This window comes from Salvelinus fontinalis, chromosome 26 (assembly GCF_029448725.1).
Source record: "Salvelinus fontinalis isolate EN_2023a chromosome 26, ASM2944872v1, whole genome shotgun sequence".
In the NCBI taxonomy this organism is placed as follows: Eukaryota; Metazoa; Chordata; class Actinopteri; order Salmoniformes; family Salmonidae; genus Salvelinus; species Salvelinus fontinalis.
Genome location: NC_074690.1, coordinates 44,146,963 through 44,165,182, shown reverse-complemented (window position 1 = coordinate 44,165,182; position 18,220 = coordinate 44,146,963). Strand labels below are relative to the sequence as shown.

Below are 18,220 nucleotides of genomic sequence, written 5' to 3'. Positions count from 1 at the left end.
TAAAGCCAGCAAATTAAATTGTTTGGGGACAGACTTGGTGGAGACAACCGAGCACTGAAGGTGATCCTTGGTAACGATTGCTACTCCCCCACCTTTGTAAAATCTGTCTTGCCGAAAAAGGTTATAACCAGAAAGGTTAACATCAGTATTCAAAACACTCTTCCTCAACCACATCTCGGTAATGACCAACACATCTGGATTGGAGCTGTGAATCCACACTTTCAATTGATACATTTTAGGTAATAAGCTTCTAGTGTTAAAGTGCAGAAAACCCAGGCCTTTACGAGAGCAGAAATCAGTGAAGCAGATATCAGAGCACAAGTCAGAATTGGGGCTATCAACAGTAGATGGGCCAGGGTGTACATGCACATTTCCAGATATCATCAACAGTAATACAATCAAGGCACGGCAGAGGACAGGGAGAGCTCTGCAGTGTTGATTTATGACATTTGAATGTGCATTAGATGGCAACACATAACAAGGCTCCTACCCCCCCACGAATAGGCTACTTTCTCTCCCTAACACTAAAACATAAACTGAAACTAAATAATATGAAAACTAAATAGAAATGTTTTTATCAAAATGAAACTAAATAAAAACAAGTAAATCAAATATGAAAATTAACTGAAACTAACTAAAACGAATATAAATAAAAACAAATTAAATCACAAAACTATAATAACCTTGGTAGAGATCCTGCTGAGTCTCCCTCAAAAACGAACCATATTTGGTTAGCAGAGACCCGGCCTAGACTGTAGTTTCCAACCCATTTTTGCTGAGACAGGTAGAAAAGTTCTCTCTACCAGCCAATATGTATCCCATGTAAAGTCTATTACAGTGTATTGCACTATATGGAGGGAGTGGAGTACGAAGTGTTGCTGGATATGTATGACACAGTCCCCTCCAAACTACACATATTTGGTTAGTAGAGACCCTACTTAGTATTTTCCACTCCACTTTAGCTGAGGTAGAAAAGTTCTCTCTACAGCCCAATACTATTAACATTCCAGTGACAACATGGTATTTATTGGTCTTTATTTTTTTTATAAATTACGTATTGCCTTTTCTTGTTGGCACAATACAAGTGGCCATTGATAATTTTAAAAAGTATACATTTTTAAAATTAGTTATCCCCATTGCAATGGTTTGAATATCGGGCTTTTTTAAAAAGGTTTCGAAATTACCATACAAACGTGGTGTCATCATTTGTGCTGCTGGCAGAATACTAGTGCGTCCTTCCTTATACCGCCCACCCTCAATATGACTGCAGTAATCCCGACAAGTGCATTTCAGGTTATTTACTGATATGCAGCAGTATTTGTAGGATATATGAAGCTGTGTCAGACTGTCGTCTCAAAATTCGTGTACCGGTATGTTCCTTGTCGACCACGGAGATAATTGCGAATTTGCGACGGATTACGAGGACCGACCCTTTTCTCAAACCGCGGTTCCGTATTGACTGAGCACTATGCATTCAACTTTCTGAAAAACATTGGGCCTTGGCTATCTGTAGCTTCTTTGCCAACAGCAACAATGTATCATGTTATAAAAGGACTTGTTCTAACAGAATCCCGATGCTGGGATCCCGATAGTGAAAGGTCATACCAAGACCTATTCGATAAACTGGACACCAACAAGGATGGGAAGGTCGATGTTGCCGAATTGAGAGCGGGCCTAACCGCAATGGGCATATCATTCCGCAAAGGTGCAGCGCAGGTAAATGTAAATGCAGAGCCATGCCGTTTCCCGTCGTGAAGGATTTGGGATTGGGACATACACTATGTGTAGCAAATATACGCAACACAGACCTAGAAATATGCCATTCTCATTCACTTAGCCTATTCGCCCATTTGTGGGCATTTCCCTGTAAATAAAACAACCTACACTTTATATAAACTAAATACTAACTTTAGCCGACTAAATAGTTTCACACGTGTCACATCCTGGAGCGATAAAGCAGTAGTATCAGTGTTAGTGTCTGGTGTTATCAGAGCAGGGCTGGTTTAAAGGGGCAATCGGCGATTCAAACAACAACGCGGGCACCCCACCACTGTTTCGGTAAACAGCTGAGGGATGAGACTGGATAGATGTTATATAAAAAGAGAGAGGGGGACTAAATATGTCTCCATCCATGTGTTAGTACAATGGCCCGGTTTTGACGAAACTTGGGTGAATGATGTGTCTTGCCATTGAGATGTCACATTTACAAAATAACACTGATTGGCCCAATGGGGGCGCTGCATCATTCTTGGAGGACGACATGTTCACTGTTGCCTTGTTTTTACCCATGTTTTGAGGCTATACAGTATTTGTTTACATTGAAATAACTAAAGTAAATCAAGCTTGTGCTTTTGGTTCTGATGGGGTTAGACAGTTGAACTAATCTCATGAGGCTTTTATAAGTCATATTCCTCAAGAACCAAAGAGTATTTATCATGAATTTAAAAGTTTAAAAATGTATGTAGCAATCACAGATTGTCCGGCAGGACACAGGTTTCATCATCAATATGACATCTACAATATGACATCTACAAATTACTTATCCCCAGTATTAGGGAATAAAAATAGATATTGGTTTGTGTTGTTACTAGCACCACTCGAGTGGAAGATACCTGCCCCATTGACTTGGCCATCTCCAGTCATTATGCAATATTCATTACCATTCAATATTCATTCATGTGCACAACATGCTCTTATAGTTACACAGTAACGCTATAACATTAGCCTACCATTTAATGATAGCATTGAAAAACTATACTGTTCCTGTGTGAGTCAGTATGCAACTGCTTGAATTAGTGAGGCAGCCTATGTGATGCATATGAGTCGTAGTCGTGTGTGAGTAACCTTGCCAATGTACAAAGTTCTGTTTCAATGATTCAACTTCCAACAGTGAGGCAAATAAACTAATCCTCTCATTTGTGTTTGTGCAGACAATTGTATCGTCTGGTGACGAAAACAAAGATGGAGGGCTTGACTTCAATGAGTTCAACAAATATCTGAAAGAACACGAGAAGAAACTGCGCCTGACGTTCAAGAGCTTGGACAAAAACAACGATGGTAGGTCACCATATCATATCCTTCACCACAAAGCACTGGTGATTTTTGGGGGGGGGGGGGGGGATCACTGGTGACACAAAGTGTAGGGAAGTACAGTACTTGATGAGCAGCGAGATCACTACAGATAGACTTCAGTATTTTACATTTGTCCAGGACCCTAGGATGACGGGAGATGCATTCAATACCGTCCACTAGGGGCAACGTGAGCAGGTATTACCGTCTGGCTCCCAGTTTGCTAGGGCGTTGTGGATGGGGCTACAGGAAGGGTCACGGCTTCAATCCCAGCTTCGCACTCATTCTGTTTTCTGTTTTAATCTTATCCCAAACCTTAACCCTTACCTTAACCAGTCGGAATTGATGCCTAAACTTAACCCTCAAGTTTTTTATGATTAACCGTCAATTTGTTCTGTTTTTACAACCTTCACCCTTTACCTACTTTCACTTCACCCATAGATGTTTTCCCCCCTTGATACTGAAGTGAGACTGTGAGATCTTGTTGTGATGAGACCTGTCTCTGTCAGAACGACTGCACATGCACATCTCATAACAATGTAGTATCACTGTTACAACAACAAGGCATGATAGAACATGCATTATGCTTATGAACATATACTTATGAACTAGAGAATGTAATTAAACAAAACCTTGAAAGGTTTCTATCATTTCCTCCAGGGCACATCGATGCCTCTGAGATCAAGCAGTCCCTTGAAGAGCTGGGCATGGACATAACCAAGGAAGAGGCCCAGACGATCCTACAAAGGTTTGTCCTCATAAGCTAAGTGTCCCTTCATTAGCCATGTCATTTCTTACAAACTATAAGCATTTTAGTCGATTCAACTTATCAACTAATCATCAAAACCTTGATTAGTTAAATTAGTACTGGGCTGGAACAAAAATTGTCAAGTTGACTAAAGCAGAAGTAGAATGGTAACCAGGCTAGTACTGTTACTACCTGCTCTGTGACCTCATATCCTGTCTGTGCAGCATGGACATCGATGGCACCATGATGGTGGACTGGAACGAGTGGAGGGATCACTTCCTGTTCAATCCTGCCCATAACCTGAACGAAATCATACGCTACTGGAAACACTCCTCGGTGAGTGGGTTAACCAGTCCAGAGTCCGGGTCCACACCTGCACCCACACACCCCTTGAAAAACAAGATATGTACAAGCAATGTTGTGGAGAAACTCCTATCCTATTGACTTTCTGTCGACAAAATGTTCATCTCCAGTGCATTGTTTATCTCCAGTGGATCATCTTACAAATTCTGTTTCTAGGAAATAGCGAGTCCCTTTTATAGCTTTTTGCTGAGACACTACATGCTAGGCTGGTGTTGCTGCAACTTCTCAAGCCACAACTGGTGAGATAGCAGGTCTGGATAAGAAGTTCCTCTCTCAGCAGTGTGTGAGAATAGGCCTGTTGGTAGGGTAGGTTGTAGTGTGTGTTTGTCTACAGAAAGTTTTGTTGACCACATGTGTTGCAGTTTATCTTACAGGCCTGACTGATAAAGTTGCAACAGTATAAAAGGCAAACATTAACATTTGGTTGTCATGGGGGCTATTGATCACCACCGCACAAGTTTTCAAATATTTTTCCCGATGTATGCTTGAGTGCAAAGTGCTATGAAAGGAAGGACAATAAGGACAATTTAACATCATTCTTCTTTCACTCACTAGGTGCTGGACATAGGTGAGAGCATTGCCATCCCTGATGAGTTCACAGAGGAGGAGAAGACCTCGGGTGGCTGGTGGAAACAGCTGGCTGCCGGGGCGATGGCTGGGGCAGTCTCTCGCACAGGCACCGCCCCATTGGACAGGGTGAAAGTCTTCATGCAGGTTGAGTACTGGAAGGGTCGTTACTAAAGAGGATTGGGAATATAACGCTTTATAACTACAAGTATGATCTAACCACAACCCTTATTCCTAACCTCATACCTAGTGAAAAAAACGACCAGTATATGAATGCAAACATTTAATCGAAATGGTGTATTCTCCAACCACTGTGGTTGTGTTTCAGGTCCACTCCTCCATGTCCAACCGGATCACCCTGTTGGGAGGATTCAAGCAGATGATTAAGGAAGGGGGCGTGGCCTCATTATGGCGAGGGAACGGGGTCAACGTGTTAAAAATAGCCCCTGAGACTGCTATCAAATTCATGGCCTACGAACAGGTTGGACATCGTTTCTTCTGTTTAGTTGTCACATTTTATGGACGGAGGGGGACCAGCAGGGGGAGAGAGAGACCTATAGAGGAAGTTATAGCGAGATATTTAAAAAAGAAAGTAAAAAATACAATGATAGCGGGAATAGGAAATGTGACAGAGAGGGGAAGACAGACAGGGAAAATGAACACCTACAGTATGTGAGAAATGCTGTTCATTGACTACAGCGCAGCGTTCAACAGCATAGTGCCTTCCAAGCTCATCACTAAACTATGGACCCTCAAGAGTAGGTTAAAGTACTTGAATTTGGCACTCTGAAATTCAAGTACGGGTATATCTTGAAAATCAGACATTTTCTCAAGTTGGCACTTGAAAGTACTTGAATTAAAATGAGGGGAGAACAGATAATGATCAAATATGTTTATGAAAAATATTAGAAACATTTATTGGTTTTGCCAACTATTTTCCAGGCAGACTACCAAGTTTTATTTCCTCTCTTGTTTCGCTCTGTGGTTGCCAGGCGAGCTCGCTCATTCCACCCACACTGCCACTCAGCCAGGCAGGTACAGAACTGACTGATTAGGCGCGGCCAAACGTCACATTGATAGCTAAAATTCCCAGGGCGCCCGCGATATTCCACTTTATCAAGCGGCAGCTGTGATTCTGCTGTTCTGGTGGCCGTTCACGTGCCATTTTCCCCATACGGCCCTCCCGCCCTTCTCCAGTAGGCATGTCCCAAAACTCTGCTCATCACTACTCAAATTTCAAAATCATCAGTACTGACTTACCATTCATGTATGTAGTAAATAAGTAGTGAAACAGTGAATCATTGAGTAGAACTTGTAAGGTATACCAAGGTGGCTTAGCAGTTCAGACGTATTTTTCCGTGTTGTCGTGTCGTGTCCTGTATATATATATTTACACCTTTTCTTCACATATCTTTTATTTATTTTATTATCCAAGAACTCAACTACAAAAGCTTTCCTGCAAAAGCTTTCCTGCAACCCGCTTCACCAATTACAATAAGTACTATTTACCTCAATCTGAAAATCCATCGTGGAAGATAGCCAGGGGCTAATTCAGAAGCTAGCCTGAAAGCTAATCCAGAAGCTACTCCGATAGCTAGCCAGAAGCTAATCTGTAGCTGCCCCGAAATTAGCCGGTTTGCTGGCTAGCGTTGGTGTTTCAGCTGCCCACGTTTTTGCGGTCATCAGCTATTCCTCTAGCTCGATAATCTACCGGCACTTTTGTGCAACGCGACTCGGACCGGAGCATTCCGGGACTTTTTTTCTCTCAGTTTCCCCGGATTCCAACCGCAGCCTCTGGACACTTGCACCTTGATTTCGCAGCTAGCTAGCTGCATACCGTGTGACTATTGGCTTACGTCGACCCCGGAGCTAACTCAAATCATGCTGGAGCTAGCCAGCTGAGGAGTTCCATCACCATCCGGACCCGCTTCTTTGTTGCTGCTGCAGATACGGAACCCCACCGGGCCTTCACGACTGACTGCCGACATTATCTGCCCGAGGGATTTATCCAACCGGCACCTCCGTCCCGGCGTTACCTGAACGCTCATCTGAGGCCCGCTAATCGTTAGCTGTCTTATCGGCTGCTATCTGAACAAAACCCCACTACACGGAACCTACCGACGGAAACGCACGAGGTATCTACAAACAGACCTCCATCCTATGCTGCTACCGATAGCCATATACCCGGCCAGCTGTCTGGATCGCCACGACCCCAACCAACCTCTACTCACTGGACCCTTATTTATCACTCGATTAAGCTTGCCTCTCCTTAATGTAAATATGCCTTGTCCATTGCTGTTCTGGTTAGTGTTTATTGGCTTATTTCACTGTAGAGATTCTAGCCCTGCTCTCTATACCATATCCAACCCTGCAGTTCCACCACCCACATATGCGATGACATCACCTGGTTTCAATGATGTTTCTAGAGACAAGATCTCTCTCATCATCACTCAATACCTAGGTTTACCTCCACTGTATTCACATCCTACCATACCTTTGTCTGTACATTATTCCTTTAAACTATTTTATCGCCCCCAGAAACTTCCTTTTACTCTCTGCTCTGGTAGCTCTAGGCGACCAATTCTCATAGCTTTTAGCCGTACCATTATCCTACTTCTCCTCTGTTCCTCTGGTGATGTAGAGGTGAATCCAGGCCCTGCAGTACCTGGCTCCACTCCTATTCCCCAGGCGCTCTCTTTTGATGACTTCTGTAACCGTAATAGCCTTGGCTTCATGCATGTTAACATTAGGAGCCTCCTCCCTAAGTTTGTTCTGTTCACTGCTTTAGCACACTCTACCAACCCGGATGTTTTAGCCGTGTCTGAATCCTGGCTTAGAAAGACCACCAAAAATTCAGACATTTTTATCCCCAATTACAATATTTTCAGACAAGATAGAACGGCCAAAGGGGGCGGTGTTGCAATCTACTGCAAAGACTGCCTGCAGAGTTCTGTTATACTATCCAGGTCTGTTCCCAAACAATTTGAACTTCTACTTTTAAAAATCCACCTCTCTAAAAACAAGTCTCTCACCGTTGCCGCCTGCTATAGACCACCCTCTGCCCCCAGCTGTGCTCTGGACACTATATGTGAACTGATTGCCCCCCATCTATCTTCAGAGCTCGTGCTGCTAGGTGACCTAAATTTGAACATGCTCAACACCCCAGCCACCCTACAATCTAAGCTTGATGCCCTCAATCTCACACAAATTATTAATGAACCTACCAGGTACCACCCTAATTCCGTAAACACGGGTACCCTCATAGATATCATCCTAACAAACATGCCCTCCAAATACACCTCTGCTGTTTTTAACCAAGATCTCAGCGATCACTGCCTCATTGCCTGCATCCGTAATGGGTCAGCGGTCAAACGACCTCCACTCATCACTGTCAAACGCTCCCTGAAACACTTCAGCGAGCAGGCCTTCCTAATTGACCTGGCCGGGGTATCCTGGAAGGATATTGATCTCATCCCGTCAGTAGAGGATGCCTGGTCATTTTTTAAAAATGCCTTCCTCACCATCTTGAATAAGCATGCCCCATTCAAGAAATTTAGAACCAGGAACAGATATAGCCCTTGGTTCTCTCCTGACCTGACTGCCCTTAACCAACAGAAAAACATCCTATGGCGTTCTGCATTAGCATCGAACAGCCCCCGTGATATGCAACTTTTCAGGGAAGCCAGAAACCAATATACACAGGCAGTTAGAACAGCCAAGGCTAGCTTTTTCAAGCAGAAATTTGCTTCCTGCAACACAAATTCAAAAAAGTTCTGGGACACCGTAAAGTCCATGGAGAATAAGAACACCTCCTCCCAGCTTCCAACCGCCCTGAAGATAGGAAACACTGTCACCACCGACAAATCCACTATAATTGAGAATTTCAATAAGCATTTTTCTACGGCTGGCCATGCTTTCCACCTGGCTACCCCTACCCGGGACAACAGCACTGCCCTCCCCTCTGCTACTCGCCCAAGCCTTCCCCATTTCTCTTTCTCCCAAATACAGTCAGCTGATGTTCTTAATGAGCTGCAAAATCTGGACCCTTACAAATCAGCCGGGCTAGATAATCTGGACCCTTTCTTTCTAAAACTATCTGCTGAAATTGTTGCCACCCCTATTACTAGCCTCTTCAACCTCTCTTTCGTGTCGTCTGAGATACCCAAAGATTGGAAAGCAGCTGCGGTTATCCCCCTCTTCAAAGGGGGGGACACCCTTGACCCTAACTGCTACAGACCTATATCTATCCTACCCTGCCTTTCTAAGGTCTTCGAAAGCCAAGTCAACAAACAGATTACCGACCATTTCGAATCACACCACACCTTCTCCGCTATGCAATCTGGTTTCAGAGCTGGTCATGGGTGCACCTCAGCCACGCTCAAGGTCATAAACGATATCGTAACCGCCATCGATAGGAAACAATACTGTGCAGCCGTATTCATTGACCTGGCCAAGGCTTTTGACTCTGTCAATCACCACATCCTCATTGGCAGACTCGACAGCCTTGGTTTCTCTAATGATTGCCTCGCCTGGTTCACCAACTACTTCTCTGATAGAGTTCAGTCTGTCAAATCGGAGGGTCTGTTGTCCGGGCCTCTGGCAGTCTCTATGGGGGTGCCACAGGGTTCAATTCTTGGGATGACTCTCTTCTCTGTTTACATCAATGATGTCGCTCTTGCTGCTGGTGATTCTCTGATCCACCTCTACGCAGACGACACTATTCTGTATACTTCTGGCCCTTCTTTTGACACTGTGTTAACAACCCTCCAGGCGAGCTTCAATGCCATACAACTCTCCTTCCGTGGCCTCCAACTGCTCTTAAATACAAGTAAAACCAAATGCATGCTCTTCAACCGATCGCTGCCTGCTCCGGCCCGCCTGTCCAACATCACTACTTTGGACGGCTCTGACTTAGAATATGTGGACAACTACAAATACCTAGGTGTCTGGTTAGACTGTAAACTCTCCTTCCAGACCCACATCAAACATCTCCAATCCAAAGTCAAATCTAGAATTGGCTTCCTATTCCGCAACAAAGCATCCTTTACTCATGCTGCCAAACATACCCTTGTAAAACTGACCATCCTACCAATCCTCGACTTCGGTGATGTCATTTACAAAATAGCCTCCAAAACCCTACTCAATAAATTGGATGCAGTCTATCACAGTGCCATCCGTTTTGTCACCAAAGCCCCATATACTACCCACCACTGCGACCTGTACACTCTCGTTGGCTGGCCCTCGCTTCATACTCGTCGCCAAACCCATTGGTTCCAGGTCATCTACAAGACCCTGCTAGGTAAAGTCCCCCCTTATCTCAGCTCGCTGGTCACCATAGCAGCACCTACCCGTAGCACGCGCTCCAGCAGGTATATCTCTCTAGTCACCCCCAAAACCAATTCTTCCTTTGGACGCCTCTCCTTCCAGTTCTCTGCTGCCAATGACTGGAACGAACTACAAAAATCTCTGAAACTGGAAACACCTATCTCCCTCACTAGCTTTAAGCACCAGCTGTCAGAGCAGCTCATAGATTACTGCACCTGTACATAACCCATCTACAATTTAGCCCAAACAACTACCTCTTTACCTACTGTATTTATTTATTAATTTATTTTGCTCCTTTGCACCCCATTATTTCTGTCTCTACTTTGCACTTTCTTCCAATGCAAACCAACCATTCCAGTGTTTTTTTTTTTAGTTTTTTTTTTACTTGCTGTGTTGTACTCACTTCGCCTCCATGGCCTTTTTATATTTTTATTTATTTATACATATATCTGTTTGCCTTCACCCCCCTTATCTCACCTCACTTGCTCACATTGTATATACTGTAGACTTATTTTTTTATTTTATTTTTTATTTTTTTCACTGTATTATTGACTATATGTTTGTTTTTACTCCATGTGTAACTATGTGTTGTTGTATGTGTCGAACTGCTTTGCTTTATCTTGGCCAGGTCGCAATTGTAAATGAGAACGTGTTCTCAATTTGCCTACCTGGTTAAATAAAGGTTAAATAAATAAATAAATAAATAAAAAATAAAAAATAAATAAAAGGTAGTGATGAATATTATGTTTATTTTCTTTTCATGAGGTTGTGGTGCTATACTGCCATCTGGTGGCGAATAGTAACAATAGCATAATATGAACTATTAGAAATTGATGTTCCTTGAAAATAAATATTAGTGTTTGAAAAGTACTTGAAAGTCCTTGAATGTGACTTGTCATTGTCTGAATGAACCCTGGAACCTGGAGTTAAACACCTCCCTCTGCAACTGGGTTCTGGACTTCCTGATGGGCCGGCCCCGGTGGTGAGGGTAGGCAACAACATGTCCACAGCACTGACCCTTAACACGGGGCCCCTCAGGGGTGTGTGCTTAGTTCCCTTCTGTACTCCCTGTTCGTGCACGACTCCAACACCACAATTATGTTTGCAGACGACACGAAGGTGGTAGGCCTGATCACCGACAACAATGAGACAGCCTACAGGGAGGTCAGAGACCTGTCAGAAAGACAAAAGAGCTGATCGTGGACTACAGGAAACGGAGGGCCGAGCACACCCCCATCCACATCGATGGGGCTGTAGTGGGGCAGGTCGGGAGCTTCAAGTTCCTCGGTGTCCACATCACTAAGGAAGTATCATGGTCCACACACACACACACACACACACACACACACACACACACACACACACACACACACACACACACACACACACACACACACACACACACACACACACACACACACACACACACACACACACACACACTCCAACACAGTCATGAAGAGGACACAAGAATACCTCTTCCCCCTCAGGAGGCTGAAAATATTCGTCATGGGCCCTCAGATCCTCAAAAAGTTCTACAGCTGCACCACCGAGTGGATCCTGACTGGTACGGCAACTCCTTGGCCTCCAACCGCAAGACACTGCAGAGGGTAGTGCGTACGGCCCAGTACATCACTGGGGCCAGGCTTACTGCCACCCAGGACCTCTACCAGGCGGTGTCAGAGGAAGACGCAAAAAATGTCCAAAGACTCCAGCCACCGATGCACCAAGTCTGGAACCAACAGGGCCCTGAACAGCTTCTACACCAAAGCCATAAGACTGCTAAATAGTTAACCAATAGCTACCCGTACTATCCACATTCATTATTTTTACACTAACTCTTTTGACTCATCACATACGCTGCCGTTGCTGTTAATTGTCTTTCCTGTTGCCTAGTCACTTTATCCCTACATGTATGTACATGTCAATCCCCTACCTTTCACTGCTAGTCTACGGCTGTTGTTTACAGAGAGAGAGAGAGAGGGGTTCTAATAGTATCTCTGTGTCGTCCTCATGGTGTATCTCAACTCTCTCCCCCATCAGTATAAGAAGCTGCTGACACCAGAGGGAGGGAAGGTTCAGACCCACCAGAGGTTCATGGCTGGCTCTCTGGCAGGAGCCACCGCCCAGTCATCCATCTACCCCATGGAGGTGAGAGGACAACCCACTGTTACCGAGGGTCTCTTTCACTGTCAGATCCCTGGAATTCATTTGATCAAGTAGCATTCCCATAATACAGCAACATTAATCAGTCAACTGCATTCACGTTATCAGGTGGTATACAATTAATTTAACATTAAAAATATATAAAAAAATATCTCGGGAAGAAATATGTCCCTGAAAATATATTTCTCAGGTACATTTTGAACCTAAAAGTTTAAACTGAAACGTTAGTGTAACTGAACATACAAACGTTTCATGTGAACGTTGCAGGAACATTTCTGTGTATCAGTTGTCAGGACGTCACCTGATGGTCCCAAAGAATCGTCGTTTTCTTTTCATTACACATCACACCTTGTTACCTTGTTACTTTTGCCAAACCCATCAAGGCCCTGATTGGTGAACCACTGATCCATTCACAGCTCTAAGTTTTTGGCAAGGTTAGGGCACACGCACGCCCGCACAGTGCTTTTAACATAGTGTTTTCAACTTTCATACTGTATTTGACACACTTTGACATGATTACATTGTGCATTTTTATTTATACAGTCAATATTATTCAGTGTGCAAAGCTGTCATCAAGGCAAAGGGTGGCTATTTGAAGAATCTCAAATATAAAATATACTTTGATTTGTTTAACACTTTGTTATTTCATAGTTTTGATGTCTTCGATATTATTCTATTATTATTATTCGATATTATTCTACAATGTAGAAAATAGTCCAAATTAAGTGTGAGTAGGTGTTCTAAAAATTTTGACCGGTAGTGTATGTTAATGTAATTATTTGGCAAACACCCTTAACTGATTAAATTAAAATCAGTTTCTCATTGAAAAGATTGCAATCTGTAGGATCAGCACAAATTAGGACCGCATTTCCGCTACCTCTCATAAACTATCAGTAGTTATTTAATTGTATATAGCTGAGCGTCATCTCTCCATTGTCTTCTTTCTCCTTTTAGGTCATGAAGACCAGACTGACTCTGGGGAAAACTGGCCAGTATAATGGAATGTTTGACTGTGCCAAGAAGATTCTGAGGAAAGAGGGCATCAAAGCCTTCTATAAAGGCTACACCCCCAACATGATAGGCATCATTCCCTATGCTGGCATCGACCTTGCTGTTTACGAGGTATGCAGGCTGACGATTTCTATCACAGAGTCGAGGCTGTTTCTCATTCAACATTGTAGTACTGCAATGATTTACAGTTCACTGGCGTGTATTACCGAAAACAGACAATTCCATAATCTAGGACGTTTTTCAGGACTCAAGATTACAATCCAGTGAATCCACTGAATTGCGTTCGTCAAACGTTGTGTCATTCTAAATGACACAAGGCTTACCACATTAATGTGACCACTCTCTGAACACAGATTCTCTTTGGCGCCAGTCACACCCCCTAAATCATGATACTTCTCTTGTCCCTTACCCCACCCTCTCTTTGTGTTCCCCAGAGCCTGAAGAATGCATGGCTGTCCCGCTATGCCAAAGACACAGCCAACCCTGGCATCTTGGTGCTGTTGGGCTGTGGCACCATCTCCAGCACCTGTGGCCAGCTGGCCAGCTACCCCCTCGCCCTGCTTCGCACACGCATGCAGGCACAAGGTAATAAATACATCTGGAACTAGATGAGATATTCTTTATTTATTGAAGCCGAAAAACATTCCAAATCATCTCTCCAGCAGCACAGAAAGAAATCTTTGACTAATGAAACCAGCTGCTACAGATGTCCTGATATGTAGGCTGTGTAACCTTTTTTCTTTCCTTCTGCATCTTTTTTTTCATTTACTGTCTCTCAGCAACTCTGGAAGCGTCGGACAAGTCCACCATGACTGGACTGATGAAGGGGATCATGGCTAACGAGGGTTTCTTTGGACTGTACCGGGGTATCCTGCCTAACTTCATGAAAGTGATTCCTGCTGTGAGCATCAGCTATGTGGTCTACGAGTACATGAAAACCGGCCTGGGGATCTCCAAATGATGCAGGGACAGTCAGACAGGATGTTAAGTCTTTAGGTCTTTTGGACAGTTTAGTTGGAACTTAGTGATCCGCACAGACTTTTATGATCTCACGTAGACAACCAAACGTTGCCATCTTGTGATCACTCTGTGTACTGAGCGTTACGAGGAGAACCATGAAATCGAGGTTGGGTCTGAGATAGGCCAGTAGACTCTCCAAAAATGATGCTCTCCTCTTTAACTCAAGGTGAAACTCCAATATGGTACAATATACCTGTTAAGAACTGCATTATGGATCTTAAAACAGAGAGGGTGAGAGGACGAGGTATTGATGTCTTCAGGTGAACACTGTGGACGAGGTTCAAGAGCTTTGTCAAAACTATTTTTGTTCCACTGTAATATTAAACGCTCCATGCGCACATTTTAGAGAATCCCACACTACTACAGTTTACTCTAAAATTCTGTGGTAAATTGTAGTCTGGGTACCAGTCAATTTAGCTAACGTCCCACTACCTGTACTCCGTGTCATATGCCAAAGACATATTTATATGACATGGAGTAGGCTACAAGGTCGCCAGGTCAAGACTGGTACACATCATCAACGACCACTCAGGGTCGAGTACGATTATCCTCCTGGTGGGTCCTGCTTGTGGGTCTTCAGATGGCTGAAGAGGCCGATCCGGGAGCCACGTATTTTGATGCGGTATGGGCAAGGGTGAGTGGTGGTGGTTGGGCGTTCTTGATGGGAAGTCTCTCCTTTGTACCATGCCACTTTGTCATGGACAGCTTTTCTCCATGTCGACCTGTCGAGGAGTGGAATGTTAGCCAAAAAGGCTGGTACCCAGGCTAAGTATACTGTAGAATACTATACTACACACGGTAGTATCACTCGATCATGTGTAATACTTACTGTAGAATTCTGTAGTAAATTGTAGAATACTATACTACACACTAGTATCCCTCGATCAGGGGTATTTCTTAATATATAATTTGGTAGTATACTGTAGAATACTATACTACACAGTGTGGTATCCCTAATTCATGTGTAGTACTTACTGTATAATTATGTAGTGAACTGTAAAATATTTCAATTTGAATATGCCCAGCCAATTCCCCTCCCCATATTCCAATTTGTGCCACCCGTGAGTGAGAAGCGTACATGCCAAGTATAGACCATATATTGTGTTCCCTACAGGTTATGGAAAATGTGCTCTTTTAGTATTTGTCCAGTAGGTTTCCTCAAGGAGAAAGCCCCCACTTCTATATCAAAGACAATACAACAAAAGCACTATAGTAAATACTACAGTAATGTCTGGAAAAAAACACCACAGTAAATACTATAGTATATATTCTAAAAAATGTTAACTATAGTAATATTACAGTATTTATGCTATAGTAAATTGTAAATACTATAGTATATTAGTAATATGTGCATAAAACACTATAGTAAATAGAACAGTAATGTCCACAGAGCACTGCAGTACATACTATAGTTTTTTAACTATAGTAATACTACAGTATTTATAAGTGTGCCTTACACTAAGTTCAATATCATATTTTTCTATTTTATTTGGTTGGTTCTATTTATTTTGACAGGTTAGTGTCATTTACAACTGCAGTTTCAATGCTGTGTTTTCATGTGTTTTAACAGATGATTTACAAACATGTCTTTTTTTACTTTATGCTTTTCTTGAAAGACAATGCCTACCTTGTTGTTGACTGTTTAGCTGAATCTCAAGCAAAAAATATTCATAGTTACAAAAGCTAGCATGCAAATATTGTCTGTGAATCATTACTGGAGCTAAGGGGGGAAGTCTTAAAAAATGTTGCCTCTTTTTGCTAAGCTTGACTGAAATTCAAGTAGGTTGTGTACACTGTCAATACTGGTTTCCAATTCAGAATCACTTCAGGATCCCCCCTACACACACACACACACACACACACACACACACTCCATATGCATGCCATGCACCCACTAAACATTTTTACTACTTGAGGCCAATGGTTATGTTGCCTCAATGTCTTATGTCTTAATTATGTTTGAATATGTAATAGGTCTACTATACCTGAATCGATTGACATTGTGAGAGTTGTATGAATGTTCTCACAAAGCTTAGACTGAAAGGAAAGCAATGCATGTGTTATGGGTCCAAACAAATGTTAACAAATGGTTGTCCACCTATAAATATTCACAATGGAATATTTACAACTTCAATTTAAATGAATAGTGCAAAGCCAAATGTTCAATGCTGTGTGCATGTCGCATCTACAGGTCTTGCAGTGCACGTTTGTGAATGCTTGTTGCGCGAATGATTTAATTGAACTGTGTCAATCAACTCTAGATCATTGTCATCCCCGTGGAGACATCCAAAAACGTATCCAATCATTTTACAGTGTAACTTTTTTATTATTCATAATACAAAAATCAACAACTTCCATTGCTACATCAAACATGTTAGAGTTCTGGAATTTTTGGCAACAAGAATAAAAGAAATTCACAACCATTTCAATGGTCTTGTTATCATTGCAATAGTAACATGTTATATCCTTCATGTCAAAAACATGGGTAGTTTTCATAATGGTAAATAAGTATTCTGCAAGATTTTCCCAGAATTCTGACACATTCAAAGAACAAGTGAGTCAGATTCACCTTTTTCGCAGAAAACGCAGATATCATCAATAGCCACAAATTTGGACAACATAAAATTTACATGGACATATCTTATCTAGAATTTTAAAGTGCACTTCCTTAAATTTGTTTGGTATACAATAACCAAGCTTTTCTAGACAATGTCGGGAATAAGCCCGTTACATAAAAATTTTCCTCTCGGTGTAAGTTGGTTTTTTGAATGGAGAATTTGTCTTATATATTTATTACAACAAGATTTCTCAAGTAAGCCCACGCCTTCCAATCTGAGTTCTGGGTAAACTTTGTGATCATTACCAAAGCTAAGATGAGTTTTCATTAGTGCAGTTAGACCACTGGGAACGGCTTTGACCACAGGAATCAACTCTCTGAAAGGTATTGGAAACTCATTCAATGTTATAAATTGTTCATATGTAAGAATATTACCCCTGATGTCAAAAACATCAAGAACAAAGTCAATATTCCTCTCATGCCAGCTGGGGTAGAACAATAACTTATTCCTTACAGTTATGTCTGAATTATTCCACAAAAGAGCTTTACGTGGGGAAAAATTGTGCAGGAAACATTTTCCAGGCCATTAAAGCTTGTTGGTGAAACCTAGCCAATTTAGTGGGTAATCATTCAGGAATATAATTACATTTCAGTAAAAATGTAACATATTAAACACATTATTTGGAATGAAATGCCATATTGAATCAGTACTAATCAAACATATTTTCAACCAGTTGATCTTGAAAGTGTTATGTCAACAAAATCCAACACTTCTAGACCTCCTTCAGCTCTTTTATTAGAGAGGACTGACGTTTTTAGTTTGTGAGACTTATTTTTCCAGATGAAGTCAAGAAAGGTCTTTTTGATCTCTTTACAACTAGAGGGACTTACAAATAAAGATAATGAGGGGTACACAAAGCGAGACAGTCTCTCTGCCTTGGACAGAAGTACTCTCCGAAGCATAGAAAGATCCCTTTGTAGCCAATAATTAAATATATTTTTTGTTTTCTTAATTTTAGGAGAGAAATTCATATGTTGTCTGACTAAGTGCTTTTTTTGACAGATATATTCCTGAATATTTAACACAGTCCTTTACAGGAATATTTTCTATTTCTTTATCATCAGAGTCATATAAACATACGATTTCACATTTAGAAACATTCAGCATTAATCCTGATGCAATAGAAAATGCAGTTATAGTATTAAGGACATGGGCGACCTGGTCTTTGTTTCTCCAAAAAAAAAACTGATTTTTTTGTTAAAAATGTTTAAGCCATACAAATTTGCATTATTCAGAATATCTAGAGACAGCAGTTCCACAACCAAAATGAATAAAAATGGCGAAATTGGGCATCCCTGTCGTACACTTCAGTTGATACTGAATCTTTTGGATG

General features: G+C 42.1%; 1 protein-coding gene and 1 non-coding gene across 2 annotated transcripts; both read left to right on the top strand.

The window, feature by feature from the left end:
- The first annotated feature begins 1,206 nt into the window (after positions 1–1,206).
- On the top strand, positions 1,207–16,692 carry LOC129824410 (calcium-binding mitochondrial carrier protein SCaMC-1-like). The gene is made up of 10 exons (XM_055884032.1): positions 1,207–1,716; positions 2,931–3,057; positions 3,730–3,817; positions 4,042–4,153; positions 4,736–4,894; positions 5,076–5,228; positions 12,116–12,223; positions 13,193–13,360; positions 13,684–13,834; positions 14,029–16,692. Exons 1-10 carry the CDS (start codon positions 1,534–1,536, stop codon positions 14,208–14,210), a joined length of 1,431 nt encoding a protein of 476 aa, XP_055740007.1. The 5' UTR covers positions 1,207–1,533; the 3' UTR covers positions 14,211–16,692.
- On the top strand, positions 15,392–15,444 carry LOC129824625 (U7 small nuclear RNA). The gene has a single exon (XR_008754777.1). It is a non-coding gene; the product is annotated as a U7 small nuclear RNA (small nuclear RNA).
- Positions 16,693–18,220: the final 1,528 nt, after the last annotated feature.